This window comes from Pseudogymnoascus verrucosus (genome assembly GCF_001662655.1).
Source record: "Pseudogymnoascus verrucosus strain UAMH 10579 unplaced genomic scaffold scaffold_68, whole genome shotgun sequence".
NCBI classification, from domain to species: Eukaryota; Fungi; Ascomycota; class Leotiomycetes; order Thelebolales; family Thelebolaceae; genus Pseudogymnoascus; species Pseudogymnoascus verrucosus.
In genome coordinates, this window is record NW_017263719.1 from 23,636 (window position 1) to 46,779 (window position 23,144).

The following is a 23,144-nucleotide window of genomic DNA, read 5'->3' on the forward strand; positions in this document are numbered from 1 at the left end:
CGAAGCTAAGCCTAATGGAAATCCAGAGAATCGGATAGACTGTGTGGCGGTGCCGCGCGGGTGGCGGGGCGGAAAAACTAGGCAAGGGGCGGAACAAATCGGACCGACGCAGGCGCAGACGCAGACGCAAAGGAGGAAAGGAGAGCAACAACGATGAGAATGAGAATGAGAATGAGGATATGAAGAGCAATCAAATACTATATTAGCTATAATCTCTATCTATATCCGAATCCTGCAGGTAGAGTAATCCAAATTTCCAGTAAATTCTATACTATCTGTGACCTTTGCTATCGTCACTACCTATCCTATAAACTCCCATCATACCATATGGCCTGCGCTATTCACACAGGCACCTTGTCAACATTATCATACGCCTGTTGCATCATTTCACCCGATTCATTCGGTGGAAACAAGATATCAAACGCATCCTGGGTAACACAGAGTCAGCAAAATTGAGTGAGCATGTTAACTGCCCTCAGACGCTTACCCAGTCAATTTCGGGCATTGAATATTCCATCTTTGTATTCTCCATTTGAACAGGGTTGGTTTGGCCTGGAACACCCCCCGAGTCACTACTTCCCGCAGGACTCCCATAATTAGGAAGTGCCCAAAGAGCCTCGCCATTGGAAACCCCGGCAAAAACGACATCAGGCACAGGCACTTTGCCGATTAAAGAGGGTTTTGTGCCCCCTGCATCCCCATGCTGTGCACTGACCGACGATGCGCCTGAATTTATATTCCTATCAACTCTTCGTGGGGGCCGTTGTCCAACGTGCTTGAGCATTGACGGTGATGCACGCATCTTGCGGAACTGTTGATACACCGTAGTCTTCTCTTGTAGTTCGCAGAGAACCTTGCGAGCTTTCACCTCCCGCGGCTCAGAGGGGTCGGTTTCAAAAACGTAGTCCAGGCAATGCCAAATGCGGTCCAGGTTCTCGCCATGGGAGAAGAAGTGGCTATCCAAAAGTAACAAAAATGCTGAATGGTACTGGTTAAATGCTCCTCCATACCAAGCCCAAGGATGCACGTCAGGCACACTGTCGATCCACATGGCATTCTCGACGGTATTTGTTGCCGCAGCTATCAGCATTTTGTGTAGCCGTGGAGGCATCATGTTCTGGACAGAGTTGTGATAAGGGTGTAGTACCATGACAGTTAGGCGCCCCAATAGAAGGTTTTTAACCATTTTTGCAAACCTTTGAAAGGGTACGCGCTCGTCAATAAGATGGTCGTATTTCTCAGCTAAGTGCTGTCGGAAAGCTTCGATTTTGCCAAGAAGATTCGTTAATGTTGACTTGCGAGACTCGATGCGAGGCCTTTCACTCCAGATAAGTCTCATCATCTCATTGACCTCGAACCTCATCGTCGTAAATGTTGCATCCACCCAGCGGTCTACACCAGTCACAGGCTTACCGTTGGCGTGTAAATCTACATCATTAACATTAATCGGCAACCTAGTGTCGAAGTCGCCTCTACGTATCGATGGCCTTGGTCCTTGAGCCTCGCACGTTCTGATATCTAAGAAGCACAACTGATACCAGATCAGTCGTCGAACTTGGGTCTCGATGGGGTTCAACCCATATGTCTCGCCATCTCGGTGGAGGCCCATGCATTCAGCCATGCGGATTGCTGCTCCGACTAAAACCGAGTGCGCTCGTGATGTTTCTGCACGGCATAGTGGGGTCTGATGCTGTTAGGAAGAAATTAGGAACTGAGGCATCCATTTACTCACAAGATACATAACAAATGCCTGCAAGGTTTCAACCTTCGTAGTGCGTAGAAAGTGAGACTTGCTAAGCGCTGTCTCTGTGCCCGACTTGAAGTTATCGATTAACCGGTCCTTAGGCACACCGAAATCTCTCAAAATAACCATCTCGCTCATACTGACCGCCCCAGAGAACATTGCAGCAAACACGATTGCCTGCAACGAAGTAGGAGGTTCAATTCCAAGCGAAATATCATCCCAAAAGTTCTCATATTCCTTCTCAAAGCTGGGATAGTGAAGCAATTGCGCGACAGGGTGAACAACTGTAAAATACTGTTTAACCAAGCGATCCGCTGCTAACCGCGTAGGCAGATAGTCAATGAGAGAAGAGCCACTATCAGCATGGCCAAAAACAAACCCCGAAGCCGGCGCAATGTATGCTGGACTAGGCATCAGATATTGGTAGGTTTGGACGCCCGATCGGGTAGTATTGCTATTGTCTGGCGAGAGGGGCGGCTTCGACGTGTCATATAGGGAATACGCCAGTTCCTGAGCGAGGCGCGGTCGAAAGAAGCCTCCAATTCTCTCTGTAATTCTCATCCTGCCTATTTGAATACCAAGATCGAGGAGATCATCGTCGGCATCATCCTCGTATACGGCGTCCACAACGGCGAGCGGAGTTGGTTCCAGGTCTTTCTCATCTTCTGCTTGTGGCAAGTCTTCGTCCTTAATATCGGCTGGATTGCCTTTAATATGTGGCAAGGTAGCAGCTGAAGGCGGTTGCTGAGGCCCCTTCCCAAGCAAACTCTCCAAGGATCCGACTTGGTCCTTTATCTCCGTTAATTTTAGCCGGCTAGCTTGGTCGAGTGCCGGGGCCAGAAATATGCAGTCTCGGTGGCCTTTGGTACAGTTCACGCACGGATGAGATTTATCACATTTGAGCTTCCTTCGGCGGCATTCCAAACAAGATGTAATCATGCGGTTCCGCCGCCTAACACGAGTTTCCGGGAGAGCAGCAGCTACAGGGCTAGGACTAGGGCCACTTGTAGAATTAGAGTTAGAACTAAGCGCCTGGAGCCTTGCTGTTCCGTCCGCAGAAGGGGGGTGGCCCGTTAGTTGATTATCGGGTGGGCCATTTTGCCACGGAGGATATGGATCCATATCCAGAATGAGATTGTGAATGGTTTAATCGTCGGGGTAAATAAAACGAGATGGGCGCATTGAAGGGGACCAAAGAGGTATGGTGCATGAACGCGCTAACAAGTTTGAGCTAGAATTTGCTTGGTTGGATTGAAATAGAGTTGGTTTCGTATCAAAGCCCCGAAATAAGGCTGCGTGCGAAAATAGACTTTGGTTCCTTGATGTTGGATTAGGATCATATAGCAGGCACAAGAGGCGTTGTTACGCCCGTAAGCATCACGGAAACGAGGTGTTGCAATTCACGAACATTAGTCAGCAGCCAATAAGAACCGCCAAAAGTTAACTTGGAAATGTTTATACAGTATTTATGACATTCGATATTCCTCGATAAACATTATTCGTATGTGTCTGGTCCCAAATCATTACAGCCTGAAGCTACATTTAGGAAGAACCCCAAAGTCTAGAGAAAGAGAGCGCCTCTTAAAGGGTAATTTGCATTCTGTCCGTAATGGCAAGACATCATTCATCTTCCATCGGACGGACTTTGGTTTTGGACCTTTCCAACGCCAACTTCAACTTATCGGTAACCTCTCTTTTTCTTGAGAAGGAGCATTTGATAGTTGATTTATCTTCTTCTGTGAACCCTTCAAGTTTCTTTCGTGGCGGCGTCGACTGATTTTGCGACCGTGTAGACGATGATAATGACATATGTAGGGCGCGGGACCCCTTTTGAGTCCCGTCTGGCGTATATGGACGTCCAGATTTGGCGAAAGTCGTATTATGGCGCATAGCGGACTTTGTTGGGCTCGCGAATGGAGAGCCTTCGGGGCTGTTACGGTCATTGCTGGTAACCGAGCTGAACCGCAGCCTGCGCATTTGGTTTTCTATGACATCCACATCACCACTGCGTTTCTCAGCCATCGCTGTCATCTTCACAATCGTCCTCATAACGGCCTCGGTAGTTGGACCTGGGCCCGATTTCCCACCAGAGCCGGTAAAGGATGATATATTAGCTCTAAGCATGATAAGTTGCTCCTCGGCGTCACCAAGGAGCTTCTGAAAATGTGCCAGATCTTTTCGAAGGTCGTGTTGTTGTGCGATTTGCTCAGCTGTTAATGGCTGAGACCTGTTGATGTTTATGTGATCTTGATCGCGACTGGAAGTGATAACTATCAGGGCGTCCTCGGTGCGAGTTCGTAGCTTAACTAATTCCTTGACGAAATTGGAACAAAGTTGAAGCTTGCTGTCAACATCCTTAATACAGCCTTGTTGAAGCTCCCTCAACAAGTCTTTCTCGATGATGCTAGATAGATTTTCGATTTCTCCGAGGCACCATGTTTCATCTCCTTCCAAGTCGGCTCTTTCTCGACCGGCATCTTTGTAGTGCTCAGTATGGCCCTTAGTGAAGCTTCTCACTGTGTGTGAGTTTACACCCAGTGTGTCTATCATGGAATTAATATCACGATAGACAGCTTCAACTTGGAACGGTATGCTGTCTTTGTCTGCGCCGCCAACATAGTCCTGATGTGCAACAAACTCATCAAGCCTTGTTGTGCCCTCTACGTCTCTGCTGAGAAAGTCCTGCATCCTGTCATCTTCTATGTCCACCAAGGCTTGGGATTCTTCAGCTTCTTTCTTCTTGGACGCTTCAGTGCGTCGTCTGGCTTCTTCTTCTCCGTATTCACCAGCCTTCCCAAAAGCATTGCTAGAGATGGGCGCCGCACGGGCACCCAAAATTTGTGATGCTGCAATAGGAGCACTAACTGATCGAGATGCGTCCGGCCTGCCAAGAAGCCGGGTTGGGACAGACGAACGAATAGGGCTTGGCGATCGTGGACTTTCCGGTTTAGGCGGCGCCAAAACAGGAGTATTGCGGTTTCCGATTTCTCCAAAAAGTGATCTAGAAGGTGGTTGGTGGCCACTAAGAGGGCCAGTGGCAAATGCTGCGTTTCCACGATTTGCATAATTGGGCTTGTCAAAAGAACTTTCGGGGGTTAAACCTGGTGTATTGCCGTCCGCATTGGCAATTTCGTTCGCACTGTCTTCATCACTCTTTTCCTCATCGTCACTATAACTTTGATCCCCGACATCAGAATAATCAGAACCTGGGCCCTCTCCTGGGCTAAACGGCACATGGAGCGGGGGGGTAAGATCTGCTTGTTGGAACGGCAGGCTTTTGCTTTGTTGTGGCTTGTCCGGGTTGAGCGTCTGGGTAGCAGGCGGCTTTGGCAGGTTGATGAAATCAGGTGGTAGAGGTGCATCAAGTTGACTTTTGGCCGGAACATGGGCGTCGCTAACCCGTTGGCTCTCTTGGGAGGCAACAGCAGAAGGGCGTTCTGCCTTGGTCACGTTGGGTAAATTTTGGCTAACATCGTTACTCGATGGTAATCTTGGCTTCGAGACTGGAATAGATTCAGAAACGGGTGCAGATTCCCTGGTATGGCTGGCAGTGTCTTTCGATTCTGTACTTCCGACTGGAGGCCCGAAGCTAAAGCTTGTCGAGCTTGGGATCTGCACATTTGGCGCCGTAGTGTTGGTCGGTTTAGGTGCTGGCCCCCCAGGGCCAATAGCTTTTGGTTGTGACGTCGGGAACTGAAATTTAGGGGCGGTTATGGCGGGTCCAGTCCCTAGAAGGCCCTCGTCTGTTTTAATAATTGGTTCCGTAACAGTGTCTTTTGGAGCAACAGTGGGCTCCTGGCCTAAGTCAGTGGTATCATCCATAGTTGCTTCCGGACTAGAAACGATAGGTGATACCTGGGCCTCTCCCAGAGCCTTTCCGAATCCGCCGCCAAAGAATGGACCACTTCCAGCTTTCCCAGTCCCTTGGCCATCGTCTTTGCGAGAGCTATCAGGTTTAAAGGTCGACCCTAAAGTGAAACCCTGCGAACCAAAGGTGCCTCTAAGCGGGGCAGCTGGAGTTCCACCATTGAAGCCAAAGCTGGATGTGTTATCAACTGTCTTCGGCGACAATGAGAAGCTTGTAGATTCCGATTTAGTTGCAAATATATTTCCCTGGTCTTTCTGTGATGTGCCCACAGCTGCGAACCCGCCATTGCTAGCGAATGAAGCAAATCCACCAGTAGCAGGAGCAGCTAAACCACCGCCTGACCCAAACACAGAGCCAGGTGGCTTTGCAGTTCCCAAGCCTGTAGTTCCTGCCACTCCGAGACCTGAGGGTTGACCAAATGTGGTTGCTGGCGCTCCTGATGCTGCCGCGCTCCATGGAGAAGGTCGGCTGCCTGGAAGTGCAGAATTACCAAAAGCAACACCTCCCGAAGCCGGTGATGCCGCGTTCCCGAAGGTAGGGGTGCCAAATTTTGGGCCACCAAAAGCTGGTGTGGCTGGGGTGCCAAAGGAAGGTGCTCCAAAGGCAGGTCCAGTTGTAGCCACCGGGCCGGAAGACGTGCTAGGCCAACCCGACGGCTTATTAGGCTGACCCCCGAATGCGGTTCCACTACCAAAGGAGGATGCGGGTTTGTTTGTGGCGCCAAATGCACTCCCTACGTTTGATGGGGAGCCAAATGTCTGGTTAAAACCTGGTACGGAGGGTGCATTTTGGCTGGATGAAAGAGGCTGCATGGCACCACCGGGTTGGGACGCGGCCGCTGCAACCAAACCAGGATATGAAGTTCCTTGACGAACAGATTCCGAATATACGACCCACCACGAAGCCAAAACCCCTTCATTGTTCAATACGAGCAAAGCTGGCAAAGGCGTTCGAGACTCGTCCATTTCATCACTTGGAATGGGTCTGGGAACACTCTCTCTAGAAGATAGATCTAGAATCGCTCCTATGGGCGATGTGTCTTCCATTGCCTCGTTTACAGGCAACTGTGCTCGCCGAGAATCATCCGACATCTCAGTCATAGTGAAGACATCAGTTACCTTATCAGCGGGCTTGTCTGAAACTAAAGGAACCGCAGATCTTGTGAAAAGCCCAATATCCGTAGACGCGGTGGACGACACAATGATAAGATCTCGAAGGTTCGGAGGGAAGTCTCTAAGGCGTAGTAAGAAATGATAAGGCGGGCTGCGGTTCAAACCAAAGTTTGGGGCTGGATCGGCCAATTTCTGAAAAATATGCTCTGTAGACTTTGGTAGCCGAGTCACAAGATGGAATACAGAAGTGGGCGCATTGTTGGCGTCAATGTTCGACGGATTATGAACCATCATGAAGACGTCATTTTCTAGCCATGTGATAGAAGAGACTGCCAGTAGGATTAGAATCGTGCGCGCAAAAGATTCGATCATTACATACCGTGGTAGCCGGGGTCAACACCTGGCGGCCTAGGAATTTGTGCTTTGGCCACACCTTCGGGGGTCATTTGAAAAGCCGAGCCATCAATAAGGCCGGCGACTAGTTGCTTCCCTTTGACGCTCCAGGAAATACAGCTTACACCTTCCTTAAGGATCTGACCAGTAGCGCCGGATATAAAATTCCTTTCTTTCAGATTAGCTACCATGAGTTTGCCGTCCATGGTAACAATGGCCAGGAGTTCACCCTTTTCGGGTGTTGGGTTTGGAACTGCGGCTCGGAGGGGGGCCGAGTTTGTAGACATTTCAAAAGAGGACGCCTGGGACCCGTTCATAAGATTTTGGACCTCGTAGACAGCCAAGCCTCCTCCGACCTCAGCAGACAACACCAGGTACGTTTCGTCGGCTGTAAACGTCACCTGGGAGAGCCTCATGGGCATCGGGAGTGTCAACTGCGCGTGAAATGGGCGAGTGTGACTTTCGCCTATCCGTGGTCCTTCGTATGCTTTTCGTATTGACTCTGTCGTCGCTAATATAACACAATCTGGTCCTGCAGCGGCAACAAGCCCTTTTTTCGGAGCGATACTCATGAGGGATGAGGTAGGTGGCGGCAGGTTCGTGCTCGGCCATGGGGACGGAAGCAGCTGTAATTTGGCTTCCCCAGCAATAGCTAAGAAGCCCAATGCCTATTTTGTCAGCATATTTACAAGTCAAAATAACGAGTGCATCCTTTGGTCTCAGCGTACCTCTGTCTGAATATCTAGGAGATCAGGGCCGATTTGGGCCTGCCCCGACCCAGAGGCCGTCTGGCTGGCATTTCCAAAGCTGAAAGCCATGATTCGCGCAGGTCGCGAAGTACAACAGAAGTGATCCTATTCCGTGCTTGTATATTGGTTGCTTAACGGCAAATTGAGCATTTGGTCGCGATGTGGCGCGGTTTCAAATAGTGCTTCGACGAACGAAAGTGATGGGCCTTTCAAGAATCGTATGTGTATTTTAGGTTGCGACGCGCCCATCAACGTACAGAGGTTTGCTGGGAACGGAACCTCATGGAAATTATGTGTAGGAGCCCGTAGTTGATGTAAAGTATTTGGCCACGCTGAATGCAAAGTGATTTCTTGATTCGCGGTTGGTCTTACTGTCAGTAAACCATAAATATATTTTCCACGTGACTACTTGTTTCGTGGAGCTGTCGCGTCAAGCTGCATGACCTAAGCCAGAATGGGTGGGTGAATAGACCAAGGCTACAGCTCACCTCGTCAGCTTCATGACCTTTACAGCTCTCATTCCAACCCCAACACACTGCTCTTCAGAGGACTACAACACTTTACACCCTACCAAGGTCTTCTCTCTGCCTTTTACATTCCGTCGGAGCATTATTCATACACAAGAAGACTCCACGGAGCTTCGTTTGTCACGATGCCTGGATTCGACTTCTCAAACCACACGCGCAATGCTGCCCTGCATGCAAGAGGAGTGCCACTTCCAAAAGCAACCAGCACGGGGACCACAATTGTGGGATGCATCTTTGAAGGAGGCGTTGTTGTGAGTTGAACCCTTTGGACTGAAGCCCTACGACCGGCCCTTTGGACACTATCATGCCATTGGCAAGCACCCTTTCACTTGCTAACGAGAACCTTCATTAGATCGCAGCCGATACGAGAGCAACATCCGGGCCCATAGTTGCGGACAAGGTACGGACGGACCTGAGTGGTGATGCCAATCTCAAAACATTATCTGACTTCTAAACTAGAATTGCGAAAAACTCCATTACATCGCACCTCAAATCTGGTGCGCCGGTGCTGGTACGGCGGCTGATACCGAATTCACTACCTCACTTATCTCTTCTCAACTCGAGCTACACTCTCTGTCGACCGGCCGTAAGCCTCGTGTTGTTACATGCATGACAATGCTGAAGCAGCACCTATTCCAGTACCAGGGTCACATTGGAGCATACTTGGTTGTGGCTGGCGTTGACCCAACTGGCGTCGGCCTTTACACTGTCCATGCACATGGTAGCACAGACAAGCTCCCCTACGTGACTATGGGCAGTGGGTCATTGGCGGCTATGTCTGTATTCGAGACGCAGTGGAAGTCAAAGTTAACCGAGGAGGAAGCGATCGAGCTTGCATCAAATGCCATTCAAGCTGGTATTTTCAACGATTTGGGCTCTGGATCAAATGTTGACGTGGCTGTCATTAAGAAGGATATGACAACGCTCAAGAGGGGTTACATCAAGCCGAACGAGCGGAGTAAAAAGCAAAAGAGCTATGTCTTCAAGCGGGGTACGACTGCAGTGCTCAACGAAAAGATCACCACCAAGGAGGATATCAGCAGATATGTTACTGTCCATGAACTGGAGAGCGCCGATTCTGCTATTGCGGAGAAGATGGATTTGGACACCTAAGGTCGTGGAAATCACCAAATGTATTATAATGAGAGGGAGACGGGAGACTAGGAGACTAGGCGTATGTGTTCTACTGGATCCAAGGCATGTAGCGCCTGAATAGGTGTTTTGCTTCAATATTTTTTCGGGGTGGAATTGGTGATGCATTGACTGCTTCGTAACTTTATTACTAGTCGTAACAAGGGGATATGCACAATGCAGTAAACATAACCAGTCTTAAAAGTTGCCGAGTATACCCCTATTTGATCATGCCATCGTTATTCTAAATTTGAAGGATCATCGCCGTCTTGCTGCACCTGTGGCTGCCGCATCACCACGGTCAGCTAAGGTAACAACCTCTCCAATGCCAGCAGCGTCTTGTTCTTCCTCCATCGCTGTGATCTCCTCTCTGCTATCCCACCATTTCTCTTCAGACATCTCAAATGCCTTGGTCTTGATCTCTTTGGCAGAGAAACCTTCAATTTGCAAGCCACGCTTCGCCAGACTTTCCATAAGCAATTCTTGCCATTCAATCGACGTCCTCACGAAGAATTCGCGACGAGACTCAAATGGTCGTGGATGGGGCCGTGGGTCATCCACGACTGGAGCGCTGGTTTCTACTTCCTCCTCGACTGGTGGCTCAACAGGTGCTGAATTTGCGTCGTCATCAGCTGTTGCCCTGTTGCTTTTCCGTTTCGATTCGCTGTGCAATGGCTTCTGTTCCTGAGCCGTCGTATCTGCATCCTCATCTGCAGATTCGCCATCCTCGTCGTACTCGTCGTCGTCGTCGCTTCCATCTTCATCCTCACTACTATCTCCATCCTCACTTCCTTGCCAGTTCTCCGGCTCACGTCGAAAGATCTCCTTAACGCCATCTAGCTTTCCTAGGTCGACTGCGTACATCTCATCGAAGGTATATTCACGGTCTCCTTTCTCAAAAGTGCCACCATAGATGTACAGCACGTCATTCTGAACTGCAAGCTGGGCATTGAACCTTGGATGTGGAAACTCCGAGGCGTTTTCTTTAACAACTTTATCAGATCCTTCTTTTTCTTCGATGGGAAGATCCCATTCCTTGTCATCTGCGTCCTCGTACGGTTTTCCGGCTTCGATCGCTGCTAGATTTCGTAGCAGCTCCTCTTCATTCGCCTGCCCCCTGCCTCGCCTGGTTCCGCGTTCCGCCACCTTGACCTTCTTCGCAGCGCGCGGTTTACGCAGCGTAAGAGGGAAGTAGCGGTTACGTTGAATGTTCCAAGCATATAAAGTATTAAAGAACTCGCTATCAATACCCTCTTCGCTCTCCTCCACATCGTGAACGCCACCAAATGCAATGCCTCGGCCTTGGTGGTACGCCATTGTCGCCCCGGCCCGGGGAGGATTCGGCGTATTTGCAGGCTTCTTTCGTCGTTCCCATCGTACACTGGGAGGCGTTTTTGGAGCACTACCAGCGGCAGGAGGGACGACGCGCAATAGCCATGAATCGGTGTGGACTAGCGGCTTCAGAACATTTCGTTGGACCTGGCCTCCTCCTTTCGTTTGTTTTCCTGTAACTGTGGCCTTGACCCTGGAGTATCCACCGTAGAGGACGGCGCCGTTCTCGTGAGGCAGAAAGCTGAACGACGATCGTGCATCAGGCTTCTGGGAGGCCGGTGGCAAAACCGGATTGTGCCAAGTAAAGCTTTGGGTATCATAAAGCCAGAGATCAGCTAGATACTTGGTTTGCTGAGACGTATCCTGGAAGCCTCCAAACAAAATGATATAGTTCTTGTAGAACGTCATACGATGCCCGCTTCTTGCCGGTGGACCTTTACCTTTTGGCGACTCCAGCCTCGTCCATTCACGCGTAGACGGTTCCAGCCTGTAAAAATCATTATAGTGGTAGAACGTCGCTTGCTTTGGAGAGGAGAATTCTCCGCCAAATAGATAAACTCCACCGGCGTTGCCGCCTCGAGACCACGCATGACCGGATCTGGGAAGAGGGGTGTTCAGAGACGTCACAATCCTCCACTCGTCTCGATCAGTGAGATATACATGAAGATCGTTGAAAAACGTAGCTAAGGCACCATTGAAATATTCTCCGCCGAACAGAAATAATTCGTTGGTATTCGCCGGCGATGGAATGATGGTGGCGGCAGCCCGCGATCTGGGCGGTTCACAAGCTGTCTCAGAGACCTTGTGAAATTGCTCTTGTTGCCTGGTGTACTCAGCGAGCACAGCGTCCAAATCTATATCCTCGGCATCACTCTCATTGGCCTTGGCATTCTTCGCCTTTTCTTTCTTCTGGCCCTTCTTAACCTGCTTCTTTTTTTTCTCCTCTAATTTGGCTTTTTTCCCGTCGGATTTAGACTTCTTGTCCTTAGCCATGCTTCCAAAAATTTGATTATTTACCTCTCACGGTTTCTCAGCCTCGAGTCCGTAGTGAGGCTAATATATTGCGTTAGGGCTTTTGACGCGGGGCGTTGTCAAATCCTTCAAGGTTAAGCGTTAGACTATGTAGACTAGTAGTGCGAACTGGACAGGGGGCCGAAGGCGGACAAACAACGAGGGACTCATGTGCGGGCCATCTACCCCAGCTATTGTAGAGGAACGACCTGGGGTACAGTGCAGTAAATAATAATATAAATAATAATATAAGAAGTAATAATATTCTACTACGACTACGAGTGAGTTACTGATGAAGCTGCGGGTTACCATACCAACCTTTATTCCAAAACATCACAAAATCAGACCAAATGGTCGCCCCGCCAAAACCCCGCGTTTTGTACATCTGTACTCAACTTCAACACCAAAATCAAAAACCCACCTCCTGTTTCTATCCCTATTGAAACCTGCATTATATCAACAATCCCATATACGTAACAGGGTTACTGTGACAAGAGGGATACAACTTATTTTGGTACCTTGGTATTAACACACGCTACACTTCTTGCTCAAGAAGAGTAGCTTCCAACGACACGTAAACATGGCTGCTAGACTTATCGAGAGCAGATCTCATATTGTTCCTGGTGAGGTCTCTATTATATAGCAGTCAAACCACCTACCTTATCCAATTAACTAACGGTATCCTAGGCAAGCTGAAAATAACGGAACTGTTCTTCGATGTTCCCCTGAACTACTCAAGCAGCTCCTCTGAGACCATACGCCTATTCGGGAGAAGTGTTACCAAACATGAACCAACAATTGCTACTTTGAGTGACGAAGAACTTCGGAAGAAGTCGCAAAAGCCATGGTTTGTCTATCTCCAAGGCGGTCCTGGCTTTGGATGCAGCGCCCCTCAATCGATGGCGGTGACAAATCTTGTCCTCGAGCAAGGCTATCAGATGCTCTATCTGGACCAGCGGGGCACCGGGCTTAGTTCCACCATCACTGCTGCTACTCTAGCCACGAAGGGAGACTCGCACCAACAAGCAGATTATCTGAAGGCATTCAGGGCTGACAGCATTGTTCAAGATTGTGAAGCAGTCCGCAAGAATCTCACTGCCGACTACCCCCCTGAGCTAAAAAAATGGTCTATCTTTGGCCAGAGTTTTGGTGGGTTCTGTGCTGTTACCTATCTTTCACAGTTTCCACAAGGATTGAGGGAGGTTTTTACTTCCGGTGGTATCCCACCTGTTGGAAAATCACCAGAAGAGGTCTACAAAGCAACCTTCGCTCAGGTAATCAAGCGAAACCAGGCGTATTATCAAAAATTTCCAGAGGATATTGAGGCCGTACACGACCTGGCAATATATATTAAGTCTCAAAATGGGCTAAGCCTACCAGGTGGGGGCACCTTAACTGTTCGGAGATTCTTAATGCTTGGACTACTCCTCGGTGGCCATGGTGGCGTGGACACCCTCCATGGCATCATTATGCGCATGCGATCGGATCTTTCACAATTCACCTTCTTCACTCGCCCAACTCTATCAATCGTTGAAAGCCTCGTTGGATTCGATGACAACATTATCTATGCTATCCTTCACGAATCGATCTATTGCGAAGGTCGGGCTTCGGACTGGGCCGCTTACCGCGTGGGACAGTCCCTCGCTGAGTACCACTGGATGTTCTCCACACCGTCAAGCCCCGCAACAGTGCGCCAAAATCCACTCCATTTCTCGGGCGAGATGATCTATCCCTTCACATTTGAGACGTACCCAGAGCTTGCAAAGCTGAAGGATGTTGCGCAGCTCATCGCCGACTATGATGGGTGGCCAGTTTTATACGATGAATGGCAGTTGGCTCGGAATGAGGTGCCGGTTTATGCGGCGACGTTCGTCGACGACATGTATGTCGATTTCGGGCTTGTTCAAGAAACAGTGGCGAAGATCAAGAACTGCAAACAGTTTATCACAAACGCCGTGTACCACGATGCTATAAGAAGCAAAACCGAGGAGGTGGTGAAGGCTTTGTTTGCACTGAGAAACGACCACATAGATTAGAGGCTCTGAGAGGCGGTAATATAGATTAGAGACATCACTGTTGATGCTATAGGAGGACAATATCTCAGGCGATCGATTGTTTGTACAAATCTTCATTCTCCAACGTGGTAGCGATAGAGAATATGGCAACAAACTATCGCCTGGGGGCATGCATAGCTCTAAATTGGATTTTTATGCATGGCCAACTTTGAAGCATTCAGCTGACCAAATCTTTGCCAAAATCAATCAATCGCAAACGTCTCGCATCCTTTGGATGAAACTGTGCCACCCTAGACCTGACCAAAAATCTTGCTGCCGCACTTTCTCTGTCCAGTTCCACGTACCCGCCATTCATCCCACCATCTGCCTCCACCAAATTATTTAACAGCTGCTCTGTAACCTCTCGCATCTCCGCCGCTGCCGCCGTCGTTTCATTCCATGGCTCCTGGGCTCGTCGTTCTCGTTCCGGCTGCGGCTTCCAGATCTCGTCAATTCGCTTCTGGCGTCCAACTTCACTCAACGGGTCCTTTGGCTTTCTGGCCTTTCCCTGCGCATTGAAGCCAGCCTCCAGGTTTGCTTCGTCAATGTCGAGCAGCTCGCCAACAACAGGACCACCTAGCTCCTCGGCCGCAAGCATTACGGCTAAGTGATCGTCAATGAATTCGTTGAATGACTTAACGAGCATAACCGTGCCCATGTCGTAGCGTGCCTTCTTGTTTTTTAGGCCTCGCATCATGTCCTTTGCTACCTGAGCCTTCGGTTTCTGCACATGTTTCTCTATTGCAGTCTCGAGGGCAGATATACGGGTTTGAAGGGCATTCTCGACAAGCCTTCCGTCCTCCAAATCGGCCGTCTCCTTTCGCAGCAAATCCTCCACGTGAGAGAGGTCATTTTTGGTGATGACAAGGGCTGATTTTGCCTCGTTGGTTGTGCTGTGTGTTGTCCGGAGCGCAAGGAGTGATGGTAGTGGTGAATCAGGAAGTGGGGCATATGGTTCTACAGGAGTAAGGGCGTCAAATGTAGATTTTATCTTGCTGATCTGAAGCAACTGAATGTCCTTGTTGCTGTCGGGTTGTTCTTGGATTGGTTTCCCAGCGGCACGAAGCTAACTACACGTCAACGCCACGAAATACCCTTACAGAATTGACACCGAGATACCTTTTTCAGTGCTTCTTCTTGTTCTTTCACCTTCTTCTGGAGATCCTTCAGGGTCCTATCCAATCGCGCTACATGGGCGCTGGTTGCGCGAGAGTTGGGTATGCTCTCCATTTCGGTCATATGTGGATTTGCTGTGCATAAAAGCCACCAAGGCACCACACATAAAGCGCGTAGTAACGCGCCTACCCAGGTATTCCAGGCTCAATTTCGATGCCTCAAAAGTAAGGCAAATATTCATAATGAAAATGCGAATATTTGATCACGTGATATCATTCCACCCCAACTTGTAAAACGACACTTAATTTCGTTCGAAGTGAAGTACTTGGGTGTAGAGTATATTCACTGGGAGCCTACTCAGTTCGGATATGTTTCGAAAGACTTGATCATATCAGCAGAGAGAGGACTGGGGTTTGTAAATAAGAGTAGGTACTCGTGCCCACACTAGAACCGTGCTGATAACTCAAGTTGCTTGGCATATGTATACTTGTGCGGCCCAAAAGTCTAAACAGACTGTGCATCACACGAGTAATTATCGCAACTATAAGTATAATAATGATTGGGGACTATGATTGTCATATAGACCAAGAGAGAGGAATCCTATCGGTTTAAATTTCTAGCATTTATCCTCAACTATATACAGACGTTTGGGCAGAGCTATAAACTACTTGGAGCCACCTTCATGACCTGCCTGGTGTGGGTCAACTTTTCCGTGGGCAAACTCTAAAACGGACGTCAGTTAAGATTGAACTGATGCAGATGGTTACAAAATAAAACGCACCATGAGTGCCGACACGCTTGTCTTTGCCTCCATCTGCCTTCAAGCCACCATGCTCGACCGGTTTGTACTTTCCACTGTTGCTGGAAACATCACCGCCAGCAGCAGTACTGGTAGTACCAGCGTGACCTCCGACCTGGCCAGCCTGGTGAGGATCTACTTTACCATGCGCAAATTCTAGCCACGATCAGCAAACAGCCTGCGGGTGACAATATGCACGGAAGTATGCACTAAAGGCGGAGGGTGTTGAAAATACTCACGTCCTGTATTCATTCTCTTATCAGGAGTGCCGTCCTCCTTGAGGCCATTATGATGGCTCGGCTTATATGTCGTATCACTGCTATGCATTCTCTTATCGGGAGTTCCATCCTCCTTAAGACCATGATGATTGCTGGGCCTGTATGTTCCACTTGTCGATGCCATGATTCCAACTGTCTGAACTATACTGTCTCGTATATCACGTTTATACTGTACAGTTACCGGTAGTGGGATCTCATGGGGATATGAACTCTCAGAGGAAAAGACGAAGTTACAGGCATTTTCATAAGAAATATATATCACGAAGGCAAATATTACTCCTAATGAGATCACTGCCTAAAGTGCTGAAAGCCTTGTCGGCGTCATTATGATGCCAAGGTAACTTATGAGGCTCTATATCACGTGTCTTTCCCTGCTTCTGTTCATGGACTAGCTTATTTTTGAAAGACCGACCAGCTTCTCGACATCCACGCGTATTATCTACATCTGCACTCACGCGCAATTCCACTTTTGCCAACTTTTCAACCCTCTTCCTGGCATCTTGACCGTCGTTGTCATCCCTAATTTGACGGCAATATATCCTCGAGCGTCACTCTAACCCAACGGATATTTTCGACAATCGCAACTTTCGGTCCGGTCATCTCAGCATTGGAGGATCTAGAGGTTTGACTTTGGGTCTCTCAATCTGCTTTCTTCACAAAGTACCTGAAACCACTGTTCATCCATCACTCACCTTCACCTTCACCTGCTCTCCGCCTTCACAGATCCCATCACACACAAGCCTACAGATCCGTCACGGAACCTGGCTGCTTTCCATCCATCGCATTCCCTTCTCAACAGATTCCGTCCAAGCACACGCTCTCTCCCCTCACCCGAGCTCCAGCACCAGCACCAGCACGTTTCCTTTCGAGCATCCCCACGGTGTACATAATTCGATCAATACAAGACTAATTATTTCCGACCTCCCTTCCGACCGCATCCTGAGCTATTCAAAGATTAACAAGCAGCGAAATCAATCAATATGTCTGCCTCACCACCCACCCCCATCCAGTCAGCCAAGCGCCCATTGGAAGATCCATCTTCCCCATCCGGCCCCACTGATCAACCAGATGCCAAACGCCCGGCCCTTGACAAAGTTACGAAGGAAGAAATCGATGAGACTGCGGGACAAAAGGCCTTAGAAGATGAAGCGGGTGATGCTAAGGTTGAGGGTGGTGACTCAACCAATGGCGTTCAAACTGAGTCCAAGGATACACAAGGCGATGTTGTTGTGAGCGATGCGCCAGATGGTACTCGTACTGTTGAAGGTTCTATCCCATCTACAGGAGATCAAGGTTCATCTGGAAATGCACTCCAGCACGATGAAAGTTCTTGGATCCACATACGCGCCGTTATATCAAGTGCGGAGGCCGCAACTGTCATAGGTAAAGGAGGAGAGAATGTGACACTTATTCGTAAGATGTCTGGCGCCAAATGTACCGTCAGTGACTACCAAAAAGGCGCCGTGGAGAGAATCCTGACTGTCAGCGGCGTGGTTGATGCGGCAGCAAAGGTATATTACCACCCTTCACCAAACTATTACACTTCTAACTTAATATTAGGCATTCGGCTTGATTATACGCACCTTAAATGGCGAACCACTTGACCAGCCATCAACTCCACAGTCAAGGACATACCCGCTTCGTCTTCTTGTTCCGCATGTTCTCATCGGCTCGATTATTGGGAAGGGTGGTGTCCGAATTAGAGAAATCCAAGAGCAGTCAGGGGCACGACTGAACGCATCGGATGCATGCCTACCTCTTTCGACTGAACGCTCCGTCGTCGTCCTTGGCGTTGCCGATGCCGTTCATATCGCCACTTATTATGTAGCCAGCACTCTTTTGGAGCAATTGACTGAACGATTCGGAGGACCGACAGCTTCAGCATATGCCACTCGTAGCGGAGGCCCGGCTGGAGTGATCCCCGGTGGAATGCAAGTTGTCCCTTATGTTCCACAACCTGCTGGGGGTAACTACGGCCACCCGGATAACGTCCGCCACAATGACATCCGATCTCGCCAAACGCCAGCAGCCCAGTACGGACAGCCTTATGCTCAAGGCCCAGGCCCACAGCAAGCCGGCGCGTCTATGCACTACGGCGGTTCCCCCGCTGCCGGGTATGGTGTAGCACCACAGCAGCCACAGCAAGTAGGCCATGGTGGCCCAGCTTCTCACGCCGGGCCGCCAGCTCAGCCAATGCAAGGTGTTGTCCCAGGCCAGCCCTTGACGCAGCAAATCTATATCCCCAATGATATGGTCGGAGCTATCATTGGCAAGGGTGGTGCTAAGATCAACGAAATACGCCAACTCAGTGGAAGTGTTATCAAAATTAACGAGCCTCAAGATAACAGCAACGAGAGGCTTGTCACGATCACTGGAACTGCCGAATGCAACCAGATGGCACTGTATATGCTCTACTCCAGATTAGGTAAGGAATATCTTCGGTTCCATTGACTGCTATGGAAGCTAACATGATAACAGAGAGCGAAAAACACCGTATTTGAGATGTGGTTTAAAATTAAGGACAGGGGAGTGGAAACTTTGCTTCATTTTCATTTGGCGCTTCAAACCATGGGGATAGCATATTATCAGGCGAAATGAGAGTCTTTATTTAACTGGATGGTAGACCCTGGGTTGTGCGATCTGTGCCAAGAGACGCTGACCAGGCTGGGATATGTCGAACGTTTTTGAAATCGCGTGACCGGTGCCTAACTGCTTGAAAACGTGACATGTAAACCGCTATTGGATGAATAGATAAATACGCTTTCCATGAGAACCAGAGGCTGCTGGTGCCTATTCAGGAGACTTATCCGTCCATGCTATACGTTTCCACCCACGGAGCCGATATTTGTTGTCGACTCAGTTGGCTCCCTGATAAGCGAGTGCTGATATAAGTTACCCGCATATTTGCCTCCCGACCTCAACATCAGCCTTGTAGCTCGTTCGTGGCCAGCTTCGAAGCATCTATCGATCATGCATCACTACTAAAGTAATAGCCCTCATGGCCATTGCTGAAGTTGCTCACCACCATGCCTCTCGGTATCGAGCGCATCAACGCTCGTCGCCAACAGCCTAATGAGCACATCAACTTCATAAAGCCACTGGATGGCCCAGATAAGGAATTTTCTGAGGACTTTCTCGAGCGCATCGCCGCGAGTTGCAAACCTATAATGCGATCTAATCATCTTGCCGTGATGTCTCTTGAAGAGCATAAGTGCAATCCGGAGTTTCTTGGGCGGAATTTCAACGCAGGCGAGGTCATACAGCTTGTCTTGAAGGCACCATCAGGGCACTGGCTGCCGTTCAAGTTTGTACAAATGGTCATGATGCATGAGCTCGCACATTGCAAGCAGATGAACCATTCCAAAGCGTTTTGGAAAGTAAAAGACCAATACTCGACTGAGCTAAAAGCGCTGTGGCAGAAGGGCTACACTGGAGATGGAATGTGGAGTCGAGGCCGAACTTTACTAACTGGGCAATACGACCAAGCAAGTTTGGGGAGCGAGGAAAGTTTGCCTGAACATCTTTGTGGCGGGACTTTCAGATCATCTGGAAAGCGGAAGAGGACCGCGAAGCCGAAACTCAGCTACAAAGAACGGAAAGAACGAACGATTGCGAAGAAGTTTGGGGTCAACGGTGTCGCTCTAGGCGCGGACGAGGAGACCAAGGCTAAGCTTGAGAAGGGGAAGAAGACAGCCAGCAACCCGCGCGTCGCTGGCAGTAACCGCGGACGAGAATTGAGAGCAATGGCGGCGCTATCAAGATTTACTCCTACGACAGAAAACGTCAAGGCTGAGGATGAGCTCGTGCAATCCGGGAGCGAGACTGAAAGTGATTGGGAAGCCGGTCTATCGGATCCAGAAGAGGCGGTGGGTTCTGATGGCAAAAAGTTACTGGATGGCAAAGGGAGAACATTGATTCGGGTCTGTGACGATGAAGATCCTGACGAAATCAATGTGAAGGTTGAGATGTCTGAGCTTCGAAAGTTCGGGGTGGCCGAAGACAGCAAAAAAACCAACAAACCTCTGGTACCTGTCAGGATAGAAGCCGCAACTAAGTCGTCGATGTCTCAAACTCCAACTGAAGGTACCCATAGATCAACCAACCTGAGTCAGGAGCGGCGAGCAAAGCCTTCGATTGGGGTATCCACAGACACAGCATCAAGAACTACAGCCTGCCCTGTCTGTTCGGCGGAACACAGTGTCGGGTCGCTTACATGCATGGTGTGCGCCAATGTCCTCGATCCAAAAATGGTCCTTGACGTCTGGAAATGCCAGAGCGAGGTTTGTCGGGGAGGTCTATACACGAACGCGGGAGATTATGGTGTTTGTGGACTGTGCGGGGAGAAACCTCGTGACTCAGGCAGGCCGCGGACCATATACTTTCCTGAGATCCTGTAATATGCGAAGGGGATATGATACCATACTCGCCGAAAGCACATCCACGATTGGAAAGATATACGAAAGACACTGTAAACCCCTCATGTCGGTATCTCCGCGGAGTCCCCATGTGATGAGCTGTATGGTGTTGAGAAGATTTGGGAAATTTGGAAGAGGCGAATTCCTGGATGTAAGTGAACTCAGAGAGGGAATGAAATAGATGCTCATCACTGTAATGCTCCTTCTGTAAGGGGGCGCGATGGCCCAACTGGTTGAAAAACAATGGTACCACGAGCGAACAAGAATGGAGAGTGACGCCTGGGCCTGCATGGCCAGCTGGGCTAGGTATAGCTGGATATGTCACATCCCTCTGGTGATCCTATTACTAGAGCCAGGAGCCATCTCCTGGAGAACCAGGATTGGACCAGTCTTTCGTCCCGGGGTTATTGCGAGACGAGCCCACACAACCAGAGCCCACATATCCCCCCCACATCCCTGCCAAAAATTCCCTTTGAAAGTACAACGAGCAGGATAGCCCAATGGAATAGCCTAGATTGAAGTCCAATGGAGGGGTGCGGCAATTCATTGCGGGTAATTAGGAACGAATAGACGGGGCAGCCAACTCGCTGGTACGGAGTGCATGTGGCGAACGATTCAGGTGGAGGGTCACCGAGGACCCGGGTACCACAAGAAGGAAATTCCCCACGATTACTACGCTCGGGAAGGGTGATATAACAATACAGTGGATAACTCCGTGCGCATGTACATACATACAATATACAATACGGTAGCACGCTGGCCGGGGCGAAAAGGGAGTCCAGAATCCACAGAATCCAGAGCGGGCGCAAGAGCCTCTGCATTTTTGGGTGGAAAGCTGGTCCAATACTGGTCCAATACCTAATATTGGAGGCAGGTACTCAAACGTCACAGCTCGCTTCCGATGTCCAGTTTGAGCTGGCTGGAACCCATTATCGCTTCACGTTAGAGTAGAGTAGTATGTACACACAGTTAATAGTAGAGTAGAGTAGAGTACGGGTAGAGTACGGGAAGAGTACAGTAGGCCAGAGTATAGTTTGAGTATAGTATTGAGTTCAATAGAATAGAGAAGGAATAGCCGTACTCTAGTTGAGGAAACGCGGAAAGATCCCTCGGCCACGAGTGAAATAAGTGGATTCAAACTGCTTGTTCGCTTGGCGGCCAAACGACGGTTACATTATACTGGGGACAAAAGACGACAATGGATCTTCGTGGCTCGAGAAAACTGCGGATTGACACTGGGTCAAAATGAAGCGGGGGGGGGAAGAGGGGGGTTGGGCAGGGGGGAGCTGAAGAAACACGGGAGGGAGAAGCTGAGAAAAGACGGGAGGGTGAGATGTGCATAGAGGATCTGGAGGAAGATCGCCGTTGAATATATATGCTGTATGGGTTAGTTGGGTCTGATAGGGTTCAGTTGGAATGCCTGAGAGATTAGTATTATGGTCTGATTTTTGTTGGTCCTTTTGTCCTAGGGGGCCCTACGGGGGGTTAGAGAGGGTTAGGGGGGGCTAGGTGGATTGAGAGATGTGGGAGATGTAAGAGATGGCGATCAATAAATACCAGGGGACTGGGGAACAAGGAACAGGGGGTATTGTCGTCGCAGCAGATGGTACTGGAAGTAGTATAGTCTGGATATTAGGAGAGACAGTAGTACTGTAGACTACAGTAGACTACTCTAGTGGACATCCACTCGTTTCCCGCCGTGGAGCTTGATGAGGGGCGTGCATGGCCGCGTGTTTTGGAAGAGCACCAGAAGTACGAAGTAGCAGTAGTATTGAATTTGTACATACATAACTCTGCATACGATGTACATAGAAGAGAAGAGAGGAGTTAGTAGAGTACGGAGTAGAGGAGTAGAATTGAGAGTAGAGGTTAGAGGATAGAAGTTAGAGGTTAGAGGTTAGAGGTTAGAGGAGTACGGGAGTAGTAGTGTTGAGGAGTAGAGTGTTGAGGAGTAGAACAGTAAAAGGGTAGAGGAGTACATGACCGGAGTACTGTGCTACATACACACACATTCTTGGTCTCTATCCCCTCACTTCCTGTCTTTTTCACTATGCGGAGAGTAAGTGACTGACTAACCAAACTGACCTCACTCCTCTCTATTTCCTCGGTCATCCGGCCGCCATCAGTCCCCGTAGATAGCCGTAGCGAATAGCAAATAACAAATAACAAATAACAAATAGCAAATATTGCATAGTATTGTGTATTGGTATTATTGTAGGGCGCCCATTATTGTATTGCGTGTACATACATCACTCGAGTACTCATGCATACACGCTTCTAAATACGTACATACGTACATAAAAAAAAATACACATGTATAGTACAGCACAGCCAGCCAGCACGCACGCACAGCACAGCACAGCACATGTCGTTCTCCACAATATGCATTTCGATTAATTGACTGAGAGGGAAATAATGAGAATAGAACAATAAAGGCTGTTTTGGCGCCATACCACCACCACCACGCACACACACCCGAACACACACCCAGACCCAATACGACAGATCTCATTACCACCCAGACCATACCAGACCATCTCATCTAGCCAATACATACATCAGACTGTGCTACACCAGACCATACACCAGACCAAGCAAGGAACAGGCCCCGTCAC

The 23,144-nt window shown here is 49.2% G+C and overlaps 8 protein-coding genes across 8 annotated transcripts; 4 read left to right on the plus strand and 4 right to left on the minus strand.

The window, feature by feature from the left end:
• Positions 1–213: 213 nt before the first annotated feature.
• Positions 214–8,228, minus strand: VE01_10841 (uncharacterized protein). The gene is made up of 5 exons (XM_059464290.1): positions 7,846–8,228; positions 7,104–7,785; positions 1,733–7,053; positions 488–1,684; positions 214–428 (listed from the first exon to the last, which is right to left on the minus strand). The coding sequence occupies exons 1-3, from the start codon at positions 7,933–7,935 to the stop codon at positions 3,365–3,367; spliced, it is 4,461 nt and encodes a 1,486-aa protein (XP_059320273.1). The 5' UTR covers positions 7,936–8,228; the 3' UTR covers positions 214–428; positions 488–1,684; positions 1,733–3,364.
• A 121-nt stretch (positions 8,229–8,349) lies between these two features.
• PUP1 (proteasome core particle subunit beta 2) lies at positions 8,350–9,737 on the plus strand. Its single transcript, XM_018279476.2, has 3 exons — positions 8,350–8,644; positions 8,746–8,793; positions 8,853–9,737. The coding sequence occupies exons 1-3, from the start codon at positions 8,519–8,521 to the stop codon at positions 9,504–9,506; spliced, it is 828 nt and encodes a 275-aa protein (XP_018125858.1). The 5' UTR covers positions 8,350–8,518; the 3' UTR covers positions 9,507–9,737.
• On the minus strand, positions 9,632–12,031 carry VE01_10070 (uncharacterized protein). Its single transcript, XM_018279477.2, has one exon. It carries the CDS (start codon positions 11,847–11,849, stop codon positions 9,783–9,785), a length of 2,067 nt encoding a protein of 688 aa, XP_018125847.1. The 5' UTR covers positions 11,850–12,031; the 3' UTR covers positions 9,632–9,782.
• A 150-nt stretch (positions 12,032–12,181) lies between these two features.
• VE01_10071 (uncharacterized protein) lies at positions 12,182–14,171 on the plus strand. Its single transcript, XM_018279478.2, has 2 exons — positions 12,182–12,490; positions 12,555–14,171. Exons 1-2 carry the CDS (start codon positions 12,448–12,450, stop codon positions 13,901–13,903), a joined length of 1,392 nt encoding a protein of 463 aa, XP_018125846.1. The 5' UTR covers positions 12,182–12,447; the 3' UTR covers positions 13,904–14,171.
• On the minus strand, positions 13,252–15,224 carry VE01_10072 (uncharacterized protein). The gene is made up of 2 exons (XM_018279479.2): positions 15,041–15,224; positions 13,252–14,987 (listed from the first exon to the last, which is right to left on the minus strand). The coding sequence occupies exons 1-2, from the start codon at positions 15,158–15,160 to the stop codon at positions 14,100–14,102; spliced, it is 1,008 nt and encodes a 335-aa protein (XP_018125849.2). The 5' UTR covers positions 15,161–15,224; the 3' UTR covers positions 13,252–14,099.
• A 397-nt stretch (positions 15,225–15,621) lies between these two features.
• Positions 15,622–16,418, minus strand: VE01_10073 (uncharacterized protein). The gene is made up of 3 exons (XM_018279480.2): positions 16,076–16,418; positions 15,819–15,992; positions 15,622–15,760 (listed from the first exon to the last, which is right to left on the minus strand). Exons 1-3 carry the CDS (start codon positions 16,236–16,238, stop codon positions 15,702–15,704), a joined length of 396 nt encoding a protein of 131 aa, XP_018125848.1. The 5' UTR covers positions 16,239–16,418; the 3' UTR covers positions 15,622–15,701.
• A 133-nt stretch (positions 16,419–16,551) lies between these two features.
• Positions 16,552–18,876, plus strand: VE01_10074 (uncharacterized protein). The gene is made up of 3 exons (XM_018279481.2): positions 16,552–17,625; positions 17,675–18,539; positions 18,593–18,876. The coding sequence occupies exons 1-3, from the start codon at positions 17,095–17,097 to the stop codon at positions 18,613–18,615; spliced, it is 1,419 nt and encodes a 472-aa protein (XP_018125843.1). The 5' UTR covers positions 16,552–17,094; the 3' UTR covers positions 18,616–18,876.
• A 166-nt stretch (positions 18,877–19,042) lies between these two features.
• Positions 19,043–21,769, plus strand: VE01_10075 (uncharacterized protein). Its single transcript, XM_018279482.2, has one exon. It carries the CDS (start codon positions 19,141–19,143, stop codon positions 20,509–20,511), a length of 1,371 nt encoding a protein of 456 aa, XP_018125842.1. The 5' UTR covers positions 19,043–19,140; the 3' UTR covers positions 20,512–21,769.
• Positions 21,770–23,144: the final 1,375 nt, after the last annotated feature.

Excerpts from the sequence above, each read along its gene's own strand:
- VE01_10841 (XM_059464290.1), bottom strand. The coding sequence starts at position 7,935 with ATGGCTTTCAGCTTTGGAAATGCCAGCCAGACGGCCTCTGGGTCGGGG. Across the intron at positions 7,786-7,845 it reads TCCTAGATATTCAGACAGAG|GCATTGGGCTTCTTAGCTAT; the intron begins GTACGCTGAGAC and ends CTGACAAAATAG. Across the intron at positions 7,054-7,103 it reads TGTTGACCCCGGCTACCACG|TCTCTTCTATCACATGGCTA; the intron begins GTATGTAATGAT and ends TCCTACTGGCAG.
- PUP1 (XM_018279476.2), top strand. The coding sequence starts at position 8,519 with ATGCCTGGATTCGACTTCTCAAACCACACGCGCAATGCTGCCCTGCAT. Across the intron at positions 8,645-8,745 it reads TCTTTGAAGGAGGCGTTGTT|ATCGCAGCCGATACGAGAGC; the intron begins GTGAGTTGAACC and ends AACCTTCATTAG. Across the intron at positions 8,794-8,852 it reads GGCCCATAGTTGCGGACAAG|AATTGCGAAAAACTCCATTA; the intron begins GTACGGACGGAC and ends CTTCTAAACTAG.
- VE01_10070 (XM_018279477.2), bottom strand. The coding sequence starts at position 11,849 with ATGGCTAAGGACAAGAAGTCTAAATCCGACGGGAAAAAAGCCAAATTA.
- VE01_10071 (XM_018279478.2), top strand. The coding sequence starts at position 12,448 with ATGGCTGCTAGACTTATCGAGAGCAGATCTCATATTGTTCCTG. Across the intron at positions 12,491-12,554 it reads CAGATCTCATATTGTTCCTG|GCAAGCTGAAAATAACGGAA; the intron begins GTGAGGTCTCTA and ends ACGGTATCCTAG.
- VE01_10072 (XM_018279479.2), bottom strand. The coding sequence starts at position 15,160 with ATGACCGAAATGGAGAGCATACCCAACTCTCGCGCAACCAGCGCCCAT. Across the intron at positions 14,988-15,040 it reads AAGAAGAAGCACTGAAAAAG|CTTCGTGCCGCTGGGAAACC; the intron begins GTATCTCGGTGT and ends ACGTGTAGTTAG.
- VE01_10073 (XM_018279480.2), bottom strand. The coding sequence starts at position 16,238 with ATGGCATCGACAAGTGGAACATACAGGCCCAGCAATCATCATGGTCTT. Across the intron at positions 15,993-16,075 it reads TAAGAGAATGAATACAGGAC|AATTTGCGCATGGTAAAGTA; the intron begins GTGAGTATTTTC and ends GATCGTGGCTAG. Across the intron at positions 15,761-15,818 it reads CAAGCGTGTCGGCACTCATG|AGTTTGCCCACGGAAAAGTT; the intron begins GTGCGTTTTATT and ends CGTCCGTTTTAG.
- VE01_10074 (XM_018279481.2), top strand. The coding sequence starts at position 17,095 with ATGTCTGCCTCACCACCCACCCCCATCCAGTCAGCCAAGCGCCCATTG. Across the intron at positions 17,626-17,674 it reads TGGTTGATGCGGCAGCAAAG|GCATTCGGCTTGATTATACG; the intron begins GTATATTACCAC and ends ACTTAATATTAG. Across the intron at positions 18,540-18,592 it reads TATGCTCTACTCCAGATTAG|AGAGCGAAAAACACCGTATT; the intron begins GTAAGGAATATC and ends ACATGATAACAG.
- VE01_10075 (XM_018279482.2), top strand. The coding sequence starts at position 19,141 with ATGCCTCTCGGTATCGAGCGCATCAACGCTCGTCGCCAACAGCCTAAT.